At 38.1% G+C, this 17,710-nt stretch overlaps 1 protein-coding gene across 1 annotated transcript in view; it reads right to left on the bottom strand.

Annotated features, from left to right (window-relative positions):
- Nucleotides 1-17,710, bottom strand: part of LOC135084506 (proteoglycan 4-like) — a 144,656-nt gene that overhangs the window by 65,444 nt on the left and 61,502 nt on the right. Inside the window, exon 3 of the mRNA XM_063979286.1 lies at nt 16,238-16,600. Within this exon, the coding sequence (XP_063835356.1) occupies nt 16,238-16,578 (341 nt within the window). The 5' untranslated portion in view covers nt 16,579-16,600. The remainder of the gene's footprint in view (nt 1-16,237; nt 16,601-17,710) is intronic.

The raw sequence follows: 17,710 nt of genomic DNA, 5'->3' as shown, positions 1-17,710 counted from the left end.
CCTCTTTTGTACCTAAATATGATAAAAGATTTAAAAACTAGAGAGGTCAGTTAAACTAGATTTAATTTTTTAAACAATTCGCAAATATTAGAACAAGTACCTAAACAAACAAAAAAAAAATTGAACCACGGACTTTACAGTAGTAGTAAAGTAGATCTGGATTTCATAGACAAAAATGTAGATTGGAACATTCAGGGATGTGAAGTAAGATATAGAGGTTATAGGTCACATCTGCCCTGCAACCTAGTTTGAAAGCAACCGTCGATCAGATTTTGAAATTAGCACGCTTTGCTTCAACGCGTCAACGCAGTAAACTATTTGTCTCATTTCCTCTTGGTCAGCTTCCCAAATGTATGAAAAGGACAGTGAAGGTGATACAGAACGCTGGTTATTATAAATCCACGAGTCCCGAGGTGAGGTGAGCGCGGTCGGGCGGTCGATGCCCTGCGCTTTGTTCCTGCGCTTGCGTCCCCCCCATTTTGTAACCCCCCCTACCCGCAGGGAACAATCAACTTTGCTATGGTCCCAGGTCTTGACGTGATGTGAACATTCATACGTTTTGGATGTAGATAGGTAGGTACCTACATACTTGGCGATGGTAAATGTGGGAACATTATTATTTGTAAGTAGAGTTGAAGTTTCACGTTGAAATAAGTTTCCTGAAGTTTCCCATCTTCAGAGCAGCTTTTTATCACCTTATCATTGTCATCTAATTTGAATATCAGAAAGAACTTTTTTACTTACTTGTGCAAATATCAGTTCAGAATTTTGGAAAGTACCTAGGTAAGTAGGTCAAATTCAACTTGCAAAATTTAATTGTTCGCAGTCCGACTAAATTGTAAGCTTTATATGGATTCTCCCGCTGAAGAGTAGAGAAATTAAATCTGAATGTTGCCATCGCAAAAAGATCTTCCAGATCGATGGAAACTTCTTCACAAAATATTCACACCTAATCGCATTTACTACGCTCGATCAGCTCCTACCATAGCGTTTGACCTACATAGCAGATCACCACGAGTCATTGAGCAAGCAGAGTATCTGGTGCTATTCAAATTATGAATGGCTCCAAATATCACGGTGTCAGTCCGAGTGACGCAACATTACAATGGGAAATAGTGACATGTTGTTATAGGTGTTAAAATAATGATTGAAGATTTGATGCGGCAATGTAGACTCGAGCCTCAATTTCATGCTAATAGTAGAGGCAAAAATAATATCCCATCAAAACAATACTTGTCAAAAAAACCAAGTCTCGCAACTCAGTTGTTCTACGGTAAAAAGTTGTGCCATCGCACTAAATAATTTAATTTACACGTGTTTTCATGCGATGGCCAAGTCAATATATTTATGTAAAACGTTAAAGATTTCCTGGCCTGGACTTGGTATTACATGGATCTCACAACTTTTTACCGTAGAACAACTGAGTTGCGAGACTTGGTTTTTTTGACAAGTATTGTTTTTGATGGGATCTCATTTCTTTTTGTATTTTGTAGACAGCAGTTATGTATCTAGAAAACTGGACCGAAATTGAAAAATTTTACTCGACTTGGCGGTTGCACTACCGTGCCCCCAAATCTCATTTCTTTTTGTATTTTGTAGACAGCAGTTATGTATCTAGAAAACTGGACCGAAATTGAAAAATTTTACTCGACTTGGCGGTTGCACTACCGTGCCCCCAAATATTTTAGTTTTTCCTTGATTCATACACCAAACACTACTTATATTCCAAATTTGAAGCTTCTAGGTCTGCTAGAAGTGCCTTAGAGTTTTGATGATCGGTGAGTCAGTCAGTGAGTCAGTGAGTGACAAAATTAAGTAACTTTGACCCGTTATAATTCTTAAACTACTGGTTCAAATTGAATGAAATTTTAAATATACCGTGTCTTTACAATGCCTGCATAGCTAATGAAAATTCAGCCTTCTAGTTTTATCCACAACGAAGTTACAGGCAGTCGAAAATGGCCTGAATTGCTTCGAGAAAAGGATGGTACGGCCGTGCCGCTTTTTTGCTCGACTTGGTGGTGGCACTGCCGTGCCCCCAGATGTATACTGCAAACGATCATGGTACTTTTTGCAGTGTTGATAAGAGACCAATTTCCGAAATTCAAGGACCCCTGCACAGCATGGGAGGTCTTAAAATTGAATATTTATAAGTCATATCCACTTTATGAGATTTTAAGGTTCAAAGAATCTGAGTATTTTAGTTAATGTTATTTTAACTGACCACAAAATATGCGTATGATGATGGCGTTGAAAGTTGAATTGCAACAAGGTGTGGTCTTATACATAAATAATTTTAAAATATTGAAATGGGACTAAGAAAGTGTTGGTTGGTACTATCTATATGTGTTGTAGTTACGTCTGTCGGTCCCATTAGTCAAATTGATAGACAAGCTTTTAAACATTGTTACGTGGTCCAATCAATCGTATAGATTAATTGTTCTGTGGTGAATAATCAATTATATGAATGGCGCTGTTAGAGCTTACAAGCGCATGCATCTTTTATGGGAGTGTATAGTTAACAATAACATCTTATTGTTATCACCATGGACCTATAAAAAAAGGCGGACGGAACTCGCGCTGCAACAAAACTGTGACGCAAAATTTTGGCGTTTGTGTATTGTGTGAGTGAATTTAGGGATGCCATGTTAGCCAAAACATTTTACCCATTTATTTTAAGAAAATCATAGATCGGCAGATGTTACTTGGAAATGTAGACAGAATTATTCCGTGCCATTTTAAAAGGATTGAGGTAGGCGCGAAATTTTCAATGTTCAAATTTTCTTACATTGTTTGCAAGTCAGTGTGTCAGGGTATGTACATAATGTGGATCAAAAATGATTCACGCAGTTACAAATTACGAATCTTGTGTACATTATAATCATAATCTTATGCATCATCAATATATTATTATTATCTCTGATAGATTTTTTTTAACATACAACCTGACACTGACTTGCAATCAATGTAAGAAAATTTGAATTTCGCAGTTCCACATTTTTGGGAAGGATCAAATTTGCCCATGAAAATATATCCCATTAAAACACAATTATTATGATAAATTATTTTATTTCCATAGTATGCGTAATACATAACTAAAAAGTCCTAAAATCATTATTAATTTCCCATATTTCGGGTAATTTTCCCACGTAAATAACTGAGAGTCTTTGACGTATTATTTTTTCGAGTGAATGACGTTTGATTTCAATTAATTTCAATATTTTAATGTCGGGAAATAAGTGATTGGATTATTATTTTGCCTGTGAAATGTGATTCCTTAATTTTTGTTTGTTCGAACAGAACGGTTTTTACACAATTTCATCACACAAGACATGTCGTATTCGTGTTGTTTTTTCGATGCTTAAATGTGTCAACTGTGTGAAGTTTGCACTCGAAGTGGTGTAACAGGGTGTGAATGTGTGCGTGCCGGCCTGTACGTACAGGCAAGCTGGTGTATCCTAATGTCACAGTATTTTGTTGATGAGAATCCGTCCGACATTTTTTATAGGTCCATGGTTATCACAGAACTATCATCATCATCATCATCATCATCATCTCAGCCATAGGACGCCCACTGCTGAACATAGGCCTCCCCCAATGCTTCCATGCTGCCCGGTTGGTAGCGGCCTGCGTCCAGCGCCTTCCTGCTATCTTTATGATGTCGTCGGTCCACCTTGTGAGTGGACGTCCCAACACAGAACTAATTTTCTCTTAATTAAAATGAATTTATACGAGTCTATTGCGATTTAATAAGAGGTTCATAGAGTGTTTACAAATTAAGCAAACACTTAACAACTTTACATACGGTTTGGAAACGTTTTAATTGTTTCATCCTGCTAGTTATGACTTGCAATTAACATAGACAAGTGACGTCCAGGTCTTATTAATCACGATATTTTCAACCTCATAATTTAACAAATCGTTTGCGGTTATTGCGGTGTCTATTGCACAACGAATTGTGTTAAAATCCGGCTGAACTGAAAGTTGTTAACAGATAGCTAACAAATAGTTGTTATTTGGTTTTGTCAGTAGAAAGCCGATGCATATTCAATGAGGACAAGACAACAAACAAAGACTGAAAGAAATCCAAAACAATACACAGTGACGCCCGCGTGCTCGAAAACATCAATGCATTCTAAATTGACGAGTTCCAGCTTGTCGAAGAGCGTTTCAGGAATTTTAAACAAATAACTCTATGGATGGCGATCTTTACAACTCTTCCATGCTTCGTAATTGCATACAGCAAGTTCCTCCTCTTCCAAATTAGGCAATTAAGGCTGACAAAAAGATGGAGAGTAGAAACAATGTCGCTGCACAGTGCAAGTTTATGTAGTCGCTTTTTGTTTTCCGACAATTAAATGTTGGGAAAACGGTGTTTATGGAGAGCCCAACTTTTGTTATTTTTCATACAAAACCCAGTAAAAAGGCTATAAATATAATAATAGTGATAGACTTTTATTTCGATCACGTTTGGCTTTAAACTCCATTTGTAGACACGCCAGTCATTTGTTTATTTTGGCGGACTCCGCCAGCGAGGCGGTTAACAAAAACAACTTCAATAAATCGTTTAACAGCTCGTATGCAATTCAAATCCCAACTAATATTATAAATGCGAAAGTAACTCTGTCTGTCTGTCTGTCTGTCTGTCTGTCTGTTACGCTTTCCCGCTTAAACCTCGCAACCGATTTTGATGAAATTTGGCATAGAGATAGTTTGAGTCCCGGGAAAGAACATAGGATAGTTTTTATCCCGGTTTTTGAAACAGGGACGCGCGCGATAAAGTTTTTCTGTGACAGACAAAATTCCACGCGGGCGAAGCCGCGGGCGGAAAGCTAGTGATGAATAAAATGCACTTTACACCGCACGAGGTGGGATGGTCCGTTACGTAACGAATTGCGTAAGACTTGACCCCAGCTTCCTCCGTTTCCGGGCTTGTAGCATAATGTGACAATGACGGCTCGATATTTTAACGCGTCGCTTGCGAATGTGAAAGTCACATGGGCGTGGGTATTGTATTATTTTGGCTAATTAACATGCAGATGCAGCAATTATTTTGGCAGAGGAGATCGTAAACGCATAGTAGAGCAATTGTAGTAGTATTACCTTATATTGAAAGGACTGTAACCTTTATCTCTTGTAATACTTGCTTTCGCTTGAGATGATTCTAGGTACAGATATTTTTTCCTTAACAAAGTGTCTAAAACAGTCTTTGCTCTTTCCATTTCATGGCAAAACAATTGCGCTAACTTGCCCCATCAAAAATAAACGCCCGTTACCACACGCATCCTCAATAAACGATCCATAATTTCAAAACTGATAATCTTGCAACTATATCCATTTGCACGTCTATTAGCCATTATACGTGAAATAGAGGATATAGCAATTACCTATTCCATTTCCAGGTGAAAATACTCAATCACGAGGGAAACGCAGTGGAATTCTAAAGTGAACGTGTCAGTAACGTGTTTTCGGTTAGTTATAACGTGACCTTGTGCCAGTGATTTTATAGCAGTTTGACCTTCGGATTAGGCTGCGGCTAAATTTAAAGCCGCCATTCCACTCTTGCGCCGGTGAAGTTAACAAGCGTGCGCGCACGCACGATCCGAAGTTGCCGACAGACTGTTAATGCCCGCCCCTGGGAAAAGCCTTAGTGGTTTGATCAAGTCATCGATCGATGCATTATCTTATTGTTTGATTTTTTTCTTATAGACGAAGTACGATATAAGGTTAATAATCAAATAAAATTATTTTAAAAATAAATTAGGTATTCTTATAGAGCTTTTGAGCCAGTCCGGCCAGCCAGCTTTTTTAAGTGAAAATCACAATGAAATGTACTTATTATTTCACTGTACACTACTTCTAATGATGTAGTATCTTATAGTTAACTCTTGTTTGTAATAAGTTTGCAGTAACTCTCTGTGATGTGCATTTTAATCATAGTTATGTAGCGGTTATATCACAAATTTTGCATATTTTTAGGCCAAGTAATAAATTAGTATAAGTGGGATAAGGTGAGGTACATGTTTTTAACTATTGCATTTACCTTGTGTATAAAATAATTTGCCTTGATCCCATAAATATCTAATTAACTTTGGTGGTACTGTCATTATCATCATTAGTGCTCGTATCTAGTCTACAGTCTAAAGCTAGCTAGTATTGTTATTAATTAAGCCTGTGAGAATTATAATAACTATGCGAAATTCTTTGTTTACATGTTGCGGGTTGAGTTATTAACTTTAGTTGTATTTTAATAACGTTTCGCACTTTCCATTAAAAATCTACTTTATTTTCTCTAAGGTCGCTGATATTATTGATAGAGAAAGATAAAGCCTGACCTAGAGTTATGTTCATGTTGCATCGTAGAGAGAATATTTATAACTCTTGTAGATTGAGGCCTGGAAAAGCATTATGAGAAAGCCTATTAAACGAAATCATAAATCTTCTTTTCTCTAGCCCTATTTCCCATTATTTGGGGTCGGCTCTAAATGTTCTGGAGGCACCAGAACAGTTTGTCCTGCCTGGGTTGTGGAATCATCATTGAACGAAATCACATATTGTAAAAAGAAAAATTATGAGCACATTGAATAACGTTGTAGGCAGACAAAGCAAGTGTTTCTTAATACCACCTTGGATAACCATGTCGTGTAAAAATTAAAAAAATAATATTCGTCACCCGGTTCCAAATCCCAGTTTTGAACAAACCTGTGTCACGCTCATTTGCAATTCAAAATCCATATTCCGGATGGATACTAGCCTGTATACAGATAGGTAGTAGGTTCGTTTTAAAGTAATTCATAGTTTCTATAATATTTCGTCATGCACCTAGCTCCTTCAGTTTATTTTTCTATCTTTATTATAAAAGCTTTCTGGGGAATTAAAATCTGGTATGAATTGAAAATGTAGATTTGAAATCCTTATAGTGTGTGTAGCCTTTGAAAGAAAAATATCATGATTATTACTATTAATAGTAGGAAAAAGTTACAGAATTCATGTAATAAATAAATACGTAGATTAAAGAATATAGTTACATGGAAAGTAGAATAACCAAGCATTGTGGTACAGACTAAAACGCTTTTAACCCCACCTTTTGTTCCTACTACTGAAACTTTTTAACAGACGGAATCTTTATCATGGGTGCCAATGTAACCCCCAGCAACTAACGGGTAATCCGGGACATAGCTAACTTTCTTGGAGCCCACAACGACTTGCAAAATCTGTTAGGACAGAGTTCACTGTATCTGCCTCCATTATTCCTGTGGTATTTCTAGTTTTGGTAAAGCCTCAAGGTTGTATTATGTGACGATTTATAATCATCGAAACTATAATGATGAAACGGCTGATTTTAAAACTTAGATTCAAAAACCTGATTAACACAATCGGATCATCAAATTATATGATTAGGTTGCGATTTAATTGTAAACGATGTTTTGATGGACAATAAAAATCTAATGCCGTATATTTTCCAACAGTTTGGAAGGTATTCGATGATAGATATTTGATGTTTTACTTGCATTCCCAACCATAGATTTATCTCTATAATAATGGATAAAGTTCAACCCTATAATGTATCTGGAAGAAAACACCAACACTAGTCCTAACTGAGAATATACTCAATTCTGTAACCGTTATGTTACAGGAAATATTAATTTGGGACTTAAATTGTTCAGAAGTTCATTACTTTTTTGCATATTCATTTTCAAAGTAAAGCTTCAAGTGTCGGTAGGTTTCCTACTAAACAAGGTGCGCTTGATAGGTGAGTTAGTTTTATTTTCGGTGTAATTGTCACAGTTCAGTGATTCGTTGCGCGAATTGACCAACGTAGGTCGCTGTAGTGTTGTCGGAATAACTCAGTACAAATACTATCGTAAGTTATTTATGATGAACGATTTTGAAACGGCTACGTGTAGTACTTTTGATTGTGAGGGTATTTCATATTTTTTCTTTATGATTCAATTCATTACGATTAGTGTCTTATTTTTTTGTTTTCTTTTTATTTTTGTAGTACAAAGACTAAAAGAATGATCTCATTAATCTCTACATTATTTTACTTGGCAATCAAGATGAGTTAATTAAATCAAGACAGATGAACCAGGTAGATTGGAATTATTTTTGAAAATATTATCGGCATTGATTAAATTACCCATTCAGAAATTATTGATTTTGATAATTACTTGAACTTAAGAACTGGTGAAATACTAAAAATAATTTAAAGTATTATTTATTTGTACCAATTTTATTCCGTTAACGGTTTTCCTATCGATTTGTTTGCCGGTCGACCGGTCTTTAACTTATAGGTTTTGTTGCTAAGCCGCACTAGACTGGTGTCACGACCGCGACCGAAATTAGATCACCTAGTTTGTGCTGTTGGTAATGTTGCTATAATATTTGCACAATGTAACTCTATCGACGCGATACCGGTACCAGTGAGTTGAACATTTTAAGATAGATAGCGACCCGCCCCGGCTTCGCACGGGTTCAAAATTTAAGCAAAATATAAAAATCTTTCTCTTGATTAACTCTATCTATTGCTGAAAACTAAATTATAAACCCTACCGTAAGAAGTTTAAAATATCCTAGCTAGTGCAAGTTTATTTTATACTAGCTTTCCGCCCGGCTTCGCCCGCGTGGAATTTTTCGGTTTTTTATATAACCTATGACACTCAGCAATAATGTGGCTTTCTATTGGTGAAAGAATTTTTAAAATCGGTTCAGAAGATCCCGAGATTACCCCTTACAATTTAACAAATATACAAACACACAAACTTTACCTCTTTATAATATTAGTATAGACTATGTAAAGATAATTATCATCAAAAATAATTTAGACTAAATGCGAGTGTTAATAAAAATAAATAATTAATGTGATGATTAAGTGGAACCATTAGCTGCTTTGTGAAATATTGCAGTGAAGTTTAATTACCACTTGCAACTGCTGTAAAGATGTCTCAATAGACATAATTCAAGCACTGAAGCAATTTTTCAAATACTAGCTTTCCGCCTGCGGCTTCGTCCGCGTGGACTACATTATATAGCCTATAGTGGACCCGCCTATTTTTTTCCAAAATAAAATTTTGCCTATGTTACTCGTGGATAATGTAGCCTTCGAATGGTGAAAGAATTTTTAAAAACGGTCCAGTAGTTTTTGAGGCTATTCATTACAACCATACAAACAAACAAAGTTTTCTTCTTTATAATATTAGTGTAGATAAATTTAACAACTAGATCTTGTTCTTCGCACATAAAACTAAATGCTGTCTGTAATAATTACTATGACTAGATTCCGCGATGATAATGATAATTCTTTAAATCTTACGCAATAGTTTCGATCCATGCAGTCGCTTTTTGTATGTTGATGAACAATTAATTACTATAATCAAGTTGTGTTTTGTTTCTAGAAAGTTCGAGGAAAGTTTTAATCAATAATCCATTTCGGGGACGTTAACATCTGTTATCACATAACTTATTAGATCAATTATACAGTCAAAGTCGTAAACGGAGAAATTGTTGCATTCCTATAATTTATGTTTCTGATTCCATTTCACTTGTAAATATAGCTTTAACATATTCTTTCACGCGGCCATCTCTTTATTGCAGGTTTTTATTTAACTTCATAATGTATTTAGGTGTTGGATATGATTAAATCTTGCAAGTGGAGTTTGATCTACTTGTAGCTGATTAAGTCGACATTTTACAAACAAAAAACAATTCCACGATCATTAGTTGTAACAAAAAAAAACTTTTTTTATATTGAATGGGTTTATTGTTCTTTCTTAATCTCACCCAAAAGATACAGAAACGATCTACGATTATAATGGAGCATGCTTACAGGTTGGTTAGAAAATTATTGATATTTTCAAATCATCTAAAACGAATTTAGCCAAGCAATCAATTCCTCTCTCACATGACTTTTTCGGCAATATACTTAAGTGCCTGCTGTATTTTTCGGTTGCAGATTTAATGCATACTTTATTTGCTACTTATCTTTAATTTATGCTTGTCAGCTCGAATTGCTTGTGCGCCAGCCACGCTTCACGGACATTTTGGAGTTGCTAATTTTATTCGCAAGCGGGCAAAGCCCTCAAGGACAGCGGTGCTGGTCTATTTGGTTTTTAATTAAGCTATTGTTCAATTGGTGGCTCATTTTGCAGTATCTGGAGTGTTACTTGAACCGTGAAATTATGTCCTGCCTGGTAACTAATGACTAAATAAGTTATGTCACTGTACTGTCAATTGTTGCTTGATGGTGGCTGTAGGAACGTTACTTTTCCTTCTTTTGTTTTATACTAAATTATGAGTTAAGTGACTGTACTTCGGAGCTTCTAAAAGCCACTAAAGATATCTACGGTCTAAGCAGCTCTACCATATTTGAACTAATGAAACGGCGACCTAAAAAGAAGATAGTTTTCGCGTAGCTGTACATCGCTAAAAAATGTGTACATGTTACATTCAACTGAACAGAGATCTAATCAAGGCCATTGTTGGTTTACTATGTAATAATTTTAAATTGTAGGTCAGGAAGCTATATTGATGCTGAAACGGTACCACTATTAAGTAGATGTTATCTACGGTGCATGTTGATTAAGAATAAGAAACTGTATCCGGGGAATCTGATTGGATTTGACAGATTAGTCAGTTTAAATTAACAGTCTGGCAACATAAATTACGACTGAAGTGGATTGTGACTCACAATCTTGCCCCCAGTGTCTCACAATTTGTGAGCCACTGGGGGCAAGATTTATTTATTTATTTATTTAAAATCTTCATTGCACACATAAAAACAGTGGTACAACAGGCGAGCTTAATGCCATGTGGCATTCTCTTCCAGCTAACCAGAAAATTAGACAAAACAGAGAATTTAAGTAGGCGGTGCAAAATAGTACAAATACAAAAAAAAACTTATACTAATATAATACATAAAATATTATAATATATTCAAAATATATACCTACATAAATACATACATATACATAATATAAGGTGGATAACGAGAAGGTTTAAGAGAGATCAAGACGACGAGATACGTTCAAGGAAATGCTTGCGCACAGAGTATTTAAACACAAACTTGCTGGGAGCCTGCCTAATGTTCTCGGGAAGAGCGTTCCAAAGGCGAATAGATTGGAGAAGGAATGAATTAGAGAGGAAACCAGTGCGGTGGGATGGGGTAGAAAGAAGAAGTTTGTTGGAGGAACGAAGTTGCCTTACATGAGTTGAACTTAAAAGAGTATACTGAGATTTAAGATAGGAAGGAGCATTAGGGTCGTTTAAGATGGTAAAAAGTGTAGTGAGAATTCTGGCATTACGCCGTAGAGGAACAGGTAGCCATTTGAGCTCAGATCGGTAGGAGGAGATGTGATCATATTTACGTAGACAAAATATGAACCGGATGCAACTGTTGAGAAGGCGGTCCAGTTTGTTAAGGAGAACTTGATTAAGGTCCGGATAACACACATCAGCATAATCTATGAGCGGGAAAATTAGGGCGTGGACAAGTAAAATCTTGGTTTTGACAGGAAGGAAATATTTTAATCTGCAAAGAGAACGCAATGTGGCAGTGACCTTCCGGCTAATCTCTGAGACCTGAGTCGTCCAGCCAAGAGTAGAGTCAAGGTATAGGCCAAGGTTCTTAACACTAGTACAGTATGGTATATCCACACTATTAAAAGTGACAGTTGAGACACTATTCATATTTAAACGACAGAGTTGTCGCTGGCTCCCGATTATTATAGCCTGGCATTTGTTGGGATTAACAGCAACGCCGTAACGATTTGACCATTCCCTGATATGTTCAAGGTCATCGTTTAAGCGATGTACAGCCTGGTCAATTTCGTCAAAACGACAATGTCGGTAAAGTTGAAGATCATCGGCATACAGATGGTGAGACGAGCCAATACCGAAGGTGAGTGAATTGATAAAAATAGAGAAAAGGAGAGGGGAAAGTATACCACCCTGCGGAACACCGGTCACGAGGTCACGCCAGTGGGAAATAGTTTTATCTATGCGTACGGCCTGTTGGCGTCCGCAGAGGTATGAGGCGAACCAATCCATGACAACTGGTGACATATTGTATCTGGATAACAACGATAGGAGGACTTCATGGTCAACTGTATTAAAGGCATTGGAGAAATCAATGAGTACAAGCAATGTAAGTTGGCCATGTTCCATTCCCATTCGGATGTCTTCCGTCACCTTGAGCAGTGCAGTGCTGGTGCTGTGGCCAGGACGGAAACCGGATTGGAAAGGACTGAGGAGGTTGTTTGTGAATATGAGTTTGGACAGTTGGGAGTGAACAACCGCCTCTAGGGTTTTTGAGAGGAATGGTAATATGGATATGGGCCTAAAATTATTTAAGGTGGAAGGATTAGGTATTTTGGGTAGAGGGATTACAAAGGCTTTGCACCAGTTGCGTGGAAACACACCAGAGGATAAGGAAAAGTTAATGATATGGGTAATGAAAGGGAGAAGGAATTCGAGGAGGATAAGGATCATGGTACGGCTAATATCATCAAAACCTACGGCTTTGGATTTGATGGAGAGGATAATTTTCCTGACCTCGTCACCAGACACAGCAGAAAACATAAACACCTCAGGAAGTAGAAGAGTTGTGGAAGTTATCTCGTTGATAGTTTGTGATCTGATGAGCGGATCCAAAGTGGAAGCAGAGGAGAAATGGGTGTTTAGCTCATCAGAAGAGAAAGAGGAGTGAGAAAGTGTGGTAGGGCGTTTGCCAATACCCAGTGTTTTGAGGAACTTCCACACATCCGCAGACGAGGTGTTGTTAATGTTATCATGGATATAACCGCGTCTGGCCGATCTCACCATCTGATTGCAACGGTTTCTTGCAACTTTATATTTACACCAGTTTATGTCAGAACGATCTTTTTTGAAATTGAGGAAAGCCCTATCACGGCGGTTCATCGCCGCACGCACTTCTCTCGAGATCCAAGGAGCAGGAAGATGTTTAAGCTTAACAGGTCGCAGCGGAGCATGCACATCGTAGAGAGACAGCAAGTTAGAATTGAATAAGGCCACCTTATCATCTACAGTTTTCGCGGATTGAACCGGACCCCAGTCGAGCGATGCTGCATCGCGCTTAATCGCATCTGCATCCACCTTGCCAAAGTTACGCATCAGCACCGTAGTTGGTTTTTGCTTGGTGGTGTGGAGCCTATAGGTCGCGAAAACTAAGTCATGGCGTGAAAAGCCTGGTGCAGCATATTGACCATGCGCAATGACACTGTCAGGGGAAGAGGTGATAATTAGATCAAGCCAAGTATCAGGGGAATCGATATTATGATGAGTGGGTTGTAGTGGTAGAATAGACAGATTTAAGGAAGTGAAGAGTGATGACAACTTAGTAGAAGAAGAAGATTTGATAAGGAGATTGGTGTTGAAGTCGCCCATGATCACGTGATGCGTGTAATCCGTACAAATGGGTTCCAAGGTGGATTCAAGTTGGGAGAGGTAATCGATACCAGGAGGGCAATACACCACTCCAAGGACGGCCTTGATACCCTTCACGTTGATCTCGACGAAGAGAAACTCGGCGGACGCACTGTAGGGAGCTGGCGACATGCACAACACCCTATGAGGGATGTCGCTGCGCAAGTAAATGGCGACACCGCCACCACCCTTGCCAATCCGATCATTCCTAATTAAAATAAAACCAGGGAGAGCGTAGGATGTGGAGTCAAGGCATGGCTTGAGCCAGCTCTCCGATACGAGGACAGCATGAAGGTTTTCACCGGTGAAAGTTTCCAAGAGATCGGGATAATGTGAGGGGACACTTTGAGCGTTAATATGGCAAATATTGAGAAACCGCTTTGTGTTCAAGAAGTTACGATTTAACGTATCTTTAAGGGATAGAGTGTCATGAAATGAGTCTTCATCGAATGAAGAAGACTCGTGAGCAGAATAAAATGATTCGTCATCCATGCCTATTTGTAAAAATAAAAATAATATATAAATATGACAAAAATAATAATTAAACTACGAATATAGATAAAAGACAATTACGATATACATATACCTACACTACACTCTGGTCTGCCGGCTTACATTAAGAATAAAACAAACTAAAACATTGATTAAAAAGTAAAAGCTCTTGAGGTACCCAACAATTAAAAAAAAAAAAAATTTTTTTTTACGTGAAACGGAACGTAGTAACTGAACAACACTATAAAAAATAAAAAAAAAAAAAAAAAACGTAACACAAAAGTTTAAGTTTTAACACATTTCTGGACGAACCTGACAATGTCATATGTCACTCTGACAGCTAAATTGTCAATTCAAACATTTTACATTTTGAGAAAAAGTGTTCGTAAAAGGTAAACAAAGATAATAGGTAGTGCTCTAAAATGTAAATGTGGGTATAGGTACCTCAGGAGACAGCCTAGTCAGAAGATATTATGGAGGGTACAATTATTTCCCGGCAACCTGTTTGGTGACCGTGCGTTTGGAGCGCTGCGGGGCCGAGGTGGACGCGGTCTTGCTCCTCTTGTCCGCTGTGGCTGGGCTCTCCCTCGCCGGTCCAGCAGAAACAGGCTGCTTGGGGCACTCCAAATCTTGCTCACTATGAATTTGGCGACGCATCCCGTTGGGCAACTTAGCAAATATGTTACCATCAAAAGTCCAGCAATTTGTGATGCCAAATCTTTTCCTTGCTTCCGTAAAAAGTTGTTGCCTAGTGCGTGTGAGAAACTCGGAGAGCACAGTAGAGGTCCCCTTCAGGACAGTCTTCTTTCTCCAAACCGCTGTCTTTGTCGAGTGGTCAACAAAGCGGACCAAAATAGGTCGTATACGACCCTTGGCTGCAGGTCCAAGCCTATGACATGCTGTGAATGTAGAGGAGCTTATGTCCTTCAAATCAAAACGATCACTCAGAATGCCACATATCACGGCAGAAGTCTGCTCCTTGGGAATTTGGGATCCTCTGAGATACCGCCGAACAGTAGGCACTTTCTACGATGCCTCATCTCCAATGTGTCAGTAACTTTGGAGACCTCACTTATCTGCTTACGCAACAGCTGCAGGATGCCGTGGACAGTTTCCTTGAATGCCCGGAATTCGTCGTACAGTCGGGCAAGTGATGACGGCTCAGCAGAAGTCTTGAGCTGCGACTCGAAGTCACTCATGCGCTGGTGCAGTGAGGCCTCAAGAGAGCACTGGAGCTGTTGTACGTCAGACAGCGTAGCCATGGCGATGAAAGTTGGAGAGCCGGTAGTGGAGTGCAGTGAAGTGTTAGTGTCACACCATAAAAGTGGTGACAAACGATAGTGGGTCAAAGTTGTAGATTTTTAAGTATTGTGACAAGGCAAAAAGGTAATTATATTAACTTTTACTAATTTTAAATAAATTTGAGCTAAGAGAGTCTTGCGTACTTTTTTAACGCCTACCGCCGAAAAAAAGATTCTGATATAACTAGATCAATCAAATGGAAAAACGGATCACCGTGCCCTTCGAGGCATGGAAATATATTAATTGTGCTAACAATATATTCAGATTAACTAAACTGAGAACACGAAGTGATTTTACACTATATGCGTTCCATCTGAGAATCGTCCCGAATCCAGCAATAACAAATAACTAAATACGTGCTAGGATATCACTATATCGGTGACAGCTGACACACGCTCTTTTAAATGTGTAGTTTGCTTCTTTTATGATTAAACAAATCAGTGCGTTAATATTTTTACATAACGGAAATAATGAGGAAGCAATAAAAAATTAGCAGTTTAATTATTTTGTGAGACGATACAATTTTGTATTTCATAATTGCTAATGGACACGCCCGTATTGCCTTCGCACGGGTAAGGAAGTGAGCAGTGAGCAAAAAACTTCACCAATTACAATAGTATGAGTAGATTGAAGATTAATTTCAGTTTAATACTCTACATCTTGACCGCCAACCAAAAGTCAACGATTGAAGGCAAGCTAAATTAAATTGCGATTTGAAACTTGACGAAATTAACCGGAAGAAAATGGCGGACATTGAAGTAATCAAAATCTTCGCTCTAGCTAGTGCAACATGAAATAAAGATATGACAAACAATAGGCAATATTAGTATTTTGCATACGATAAATTTTATTTGTAAAAATAAAATAAAGAACTGAACAGATGATCTTTTAAAGGTTGCCGGAAGGCGTTGGTTGCAGGCCGCTGCCAACCGGCCAATGATATCATTAGGGGAGACCTATGACGTCCTCTGGTTGAAATAATAATGATGATGAAAGAACTCACCTCATATATTTCCTGTGTTCATTGACCGGTACGAAGTACTCATCGTACGGGTTAGTCGCATTCATATCGACCTCAACATCCTTCTTCTTAGCATTCCCATTCTTCGGCGTCAGATTTATCAGTTCCAAGTTAACTGCTTCTAAAGTTTTGGTGTCCCCATTGGGTTCTTTGTGTCCGTTCTGCTGTGGGGGGTTGGAGGTGAAGGAATCGTTGTGGTTTTGGTCGGGGTCGTCGTGCTGGTAGGCGCGGTTGTCGAAGGCGGCAGGCGAGGGCGGCGAGGGCGGGCGGTGCTGGGGCCTGGGCGGGTCCCGCGGAGACGCGGAGCGGCTGTGGCTATCCATCACTTTTGGGGCGGACTGACATCTGCGGAAGAAGATGAGTGTTAGAACTATATTATCACAACTTAGTCCAGTCATTACGTACATTCAAAAAAGAAAATGAATTTGCGCTTCTAATTTTTTAATATGTTGTAGGGGATACCTAGAAAAGCTTAACTTGAGATTGTCGACCAAGCTTTCCTAGGAGCTTTCGCCGCCATGTTGAAAAAAGGGGTAAAATTTGTTTTTCGGCAATAACTCGGCTATCCGATGAGACTCGAAAATTTTTGTAGGACACTTTTTGTAGCTTTCTTTGTGCTCTACAATAACGCCCGAACCATTTTTAGCGTATCATGCATCGTTATCGAGATATCGATCGATAAAGTCAAAAATTTTGGACACAAATTATTTCGGAATAATTAAATAATTAACGTCAGATACGTACAACATAACTTCGAAGGAAAGGTTGCAATCATATTCGACGGTTATCCGACTGATATGACACTCGCTGGAACGAAAACTTCGGAAAGAGTACGACGTTCGAGAAAAAACCAATCGCCGGAGTTCACATTCGATGAGACAACTACTCCAAAAGTTAGCCAGGAGAAGTTTCTCACAAGGGATCAAAACAAGAACCAACTAATACAAATGCTTTGCCGTTACTTAAAAAAAAGTAATTAAAAAGTAATTAAAAGTAATTAAATTTTACTTTTTACTTTTTAATTAATTATTTAATTATTTCGGAATTTTTCATATTTATTAAGACCCAAAGAAAAAAAAAGCAAAAAACAAAAATTGTGTCCAAAATTTTTGACTTTATCGATCGATATCTCGATAACGATGCATGATACGCTAAAAATGGTTCGGGCGTTATTGTAGAGCACAAAGAAAGCTACAAAAAGTGTCCTACAAAAATTTTCGAATCTCATCGGATAGCCGAGTTATTGCCGAAAAACAAATTTTAAGCGTTTTCCAAGATGGCGGCGAAAGCTCCTAGGAAAGCTTGGTCGACAATCTCAAGTTAAGCTTTTCTAGGTATCCCCTACAACATATTAAAAAATTAGAAGCGCAAATTCATTTTCTTTTATTTGCCTTTTTTTCGGACGAAATGACTGGACTAAACTGGGAAATAGGGCTTTTGGGACGTACTGACATC

The sequence above is a fragment of the Ostrinia nubilalis genome, chromosome 2 (assembly GCF_963855985.1).
Source record: "Ostrinia nubilalis chromosome 2, ilOstNubi1.1, whole genome shotgun sequence".
Lineage (NCBI taxonomy): Eukaryota > Metazoa > Arthropoda > Insecta > Lepidoptera > Crambidae > Ostrinia > Ostrinia nubilalis.
The sequence above is the reverse complement of the archived record's forward strand: the minus strand, read 5'-3'. Positions and strand labels throughout refer to the sequence as shown.